At 53.7% G+C, this 1,800-nt stretch overlaps 1 gene segment (V, D, J or C); it reads left to right on the top strand.

The window, feature by feature from the left end:
* The first annotated feature begins 906 nt into the window (after positions 1-906).
* On the top strand, positions 907-1,549 carry LOC122236255. The segment is given in 2 exon segments: positions 907-1,012; positions 1,134-1,549. Coding segments are annotated over 2 exon segments (462 nt in total).
* Positions 1,550-1,800: the final 251 nt, after the last annotated feature.

The raw sequence follows: 1,800 nt of genomic DNA, 5'->3' as shown, positions 1-1,800 counted from the left end.
TATTTTCATTTTTTAATTACATATTTTTTAAGCGTTTATTCATTTTTGAGAGACAGAGTGAGGAAGAGGCAGAGAGCGGGAGACACAGAATCCAAAGCAGGCTCTAGGCTTTGAGTGGTCAGCACAGAGCCCTCGGTAGGACTCCAACTCAGGAACTGTGAGGTCATAATCTGAGCCAAAGTCGGACACTTAACCCACTGAACCAGCCAGGAGCCCCTATTTATTTCTCTCTGAGAGGGGGTTGTAGAGACAGAGAGAGAGAGAAAGAGAGAGGGAGGGAGAGAGAGTCCCAAGCAACTCCCTGGTCAGTGCAGAGTCCAATTTGGGTCTGGATCCCAGGACTCTGAGATCATGACCTGAGCCAATATCAAGATTCACAGGCTCCATTGGGTCAGGACTGCATGTGTCCCTCCCGTTAGAAGCGCCCCCCCCCCCTTCACAGGGGAAACCTGATCAGTGACAGTACAACAGGACCTATCTCGTCCCCAGGAGGGTCATCCTCAGGTTATGGAAACACAGGCATCAGGGAAGCCAGAGGTGGGAAAGGAGACGTTCACCCAGAGACCAGCAGGGGGCACTGTGACACTGTGTCTGGGGCTTTCTGCAGGACAGGGGCATCCAGCTGGGCAGTCCTCCACTGACAGAAAGCAAGGACTGGGCCCCTTGCGTCCAGTGGGGCCAGGGCAGGTGTGTCCGGTCAGGACCTGGAGGAGTCCCTGGACCTGGGGCTGTGTGTGGTCCCCACAGCTGCTGCTTCTAGGCCCACCCTTGGGGAACGCAGTGCATCAGGAAGTCTCTGTGTCCAAGGGCCACAGACCCTGTGTGTGCACATGGAGAAGAGGTGGGTGTGGGTCTCATTTGCATGAGCAGCCCCTCCTCTGTGGCCCTGTGGACAGGGGATAAGACAGGCCAGGAGCAGTCCAGCCCCAGTTCTGTGGCCTAAGAAGGGCGTCTCTGTGTGTCACCATGGCCTGGATCCCCATCCTCCTCGTGCTCCTCTGTCACTGCACAGGTAGGGATAGGATCCAGGGCACCAGGGTGGGCCCACAGCCAGAGTCAAATCCCTGTGGCTCAGCTCCCTAATCTCATGTACCCTGTCCCTTGTCTTCCCTCTGCTGTGTCTGTGTTTGCAGGTTCCCTGTCCCAGCCTGTCGTGACTCAGCCAGCCTCCCTCTCTACATCTCTGGGAGCCACAGCCAGACTCACCTGCACCCTGAGCAGGGACATCAATGTTGGAGGCTATAGCATATACTGGTACCAACAGAATCCAGGGAGCCCTCCCCGGTATCTCCTGTACTACTACTCAGACTCCAGTACACAGTTGGGACCTGGGGTCCCCAGCCGCTTCTCCGGATCCAAAGATGCCTCGGCCAATGCAGGGCTTCTGCTCATCTCTGGGCTGCAGCCTGAGGACGAGGCTGAGTATTACTGTGCAATCTGGCACAGTAGTGCTGGTCACAGTGACACAAACTCATGGGGAAGTGGGACAAATATCTCAGCCTGCTCACATCCCTGCACTCTGACTCTCTACCAGTTGAAAATAACTTGAATGCACACTCACTGTCTTTGGAAGTAGCTTCTAGGTCACAATACCCTTCCTCATCTGTGTCCTATTCAAATTCTTTGTACTGTCATGAAAACAAACCACCCAACAAACAAACCGGCAACAAAGAAACCCACGACAATGCAGACATTTTGTCTGGTGGTTAAAGTGTAAAACTCAGAGAGTGTTGAGCTGGCCCTTTTTCTCTTTATAAAGGCACATCCATTGTCTTAGTTTTCTAGTCAGGGTCTGGACCA

The sequence above is a fragment of the Panthera tigris genome, assembly GCF_018350195.1.
Source record: "Panthera tigris isolate Pti1 chromosome D3 unlocalized genomic scaffold, P.tigris_Pti1_mat1.1 chrD3_random_Un_scaffold_96, whole genome shotgun sequence".
Taxonomy (NCBI): Eukaryota; Metazoa; Chordata; class Mammalia; order Carnivora; family Felidae; genus Panthera; species Panthera tigris.
This window is presented reverse-complemented; position numbering and strand designations above follow the sequence as displayed.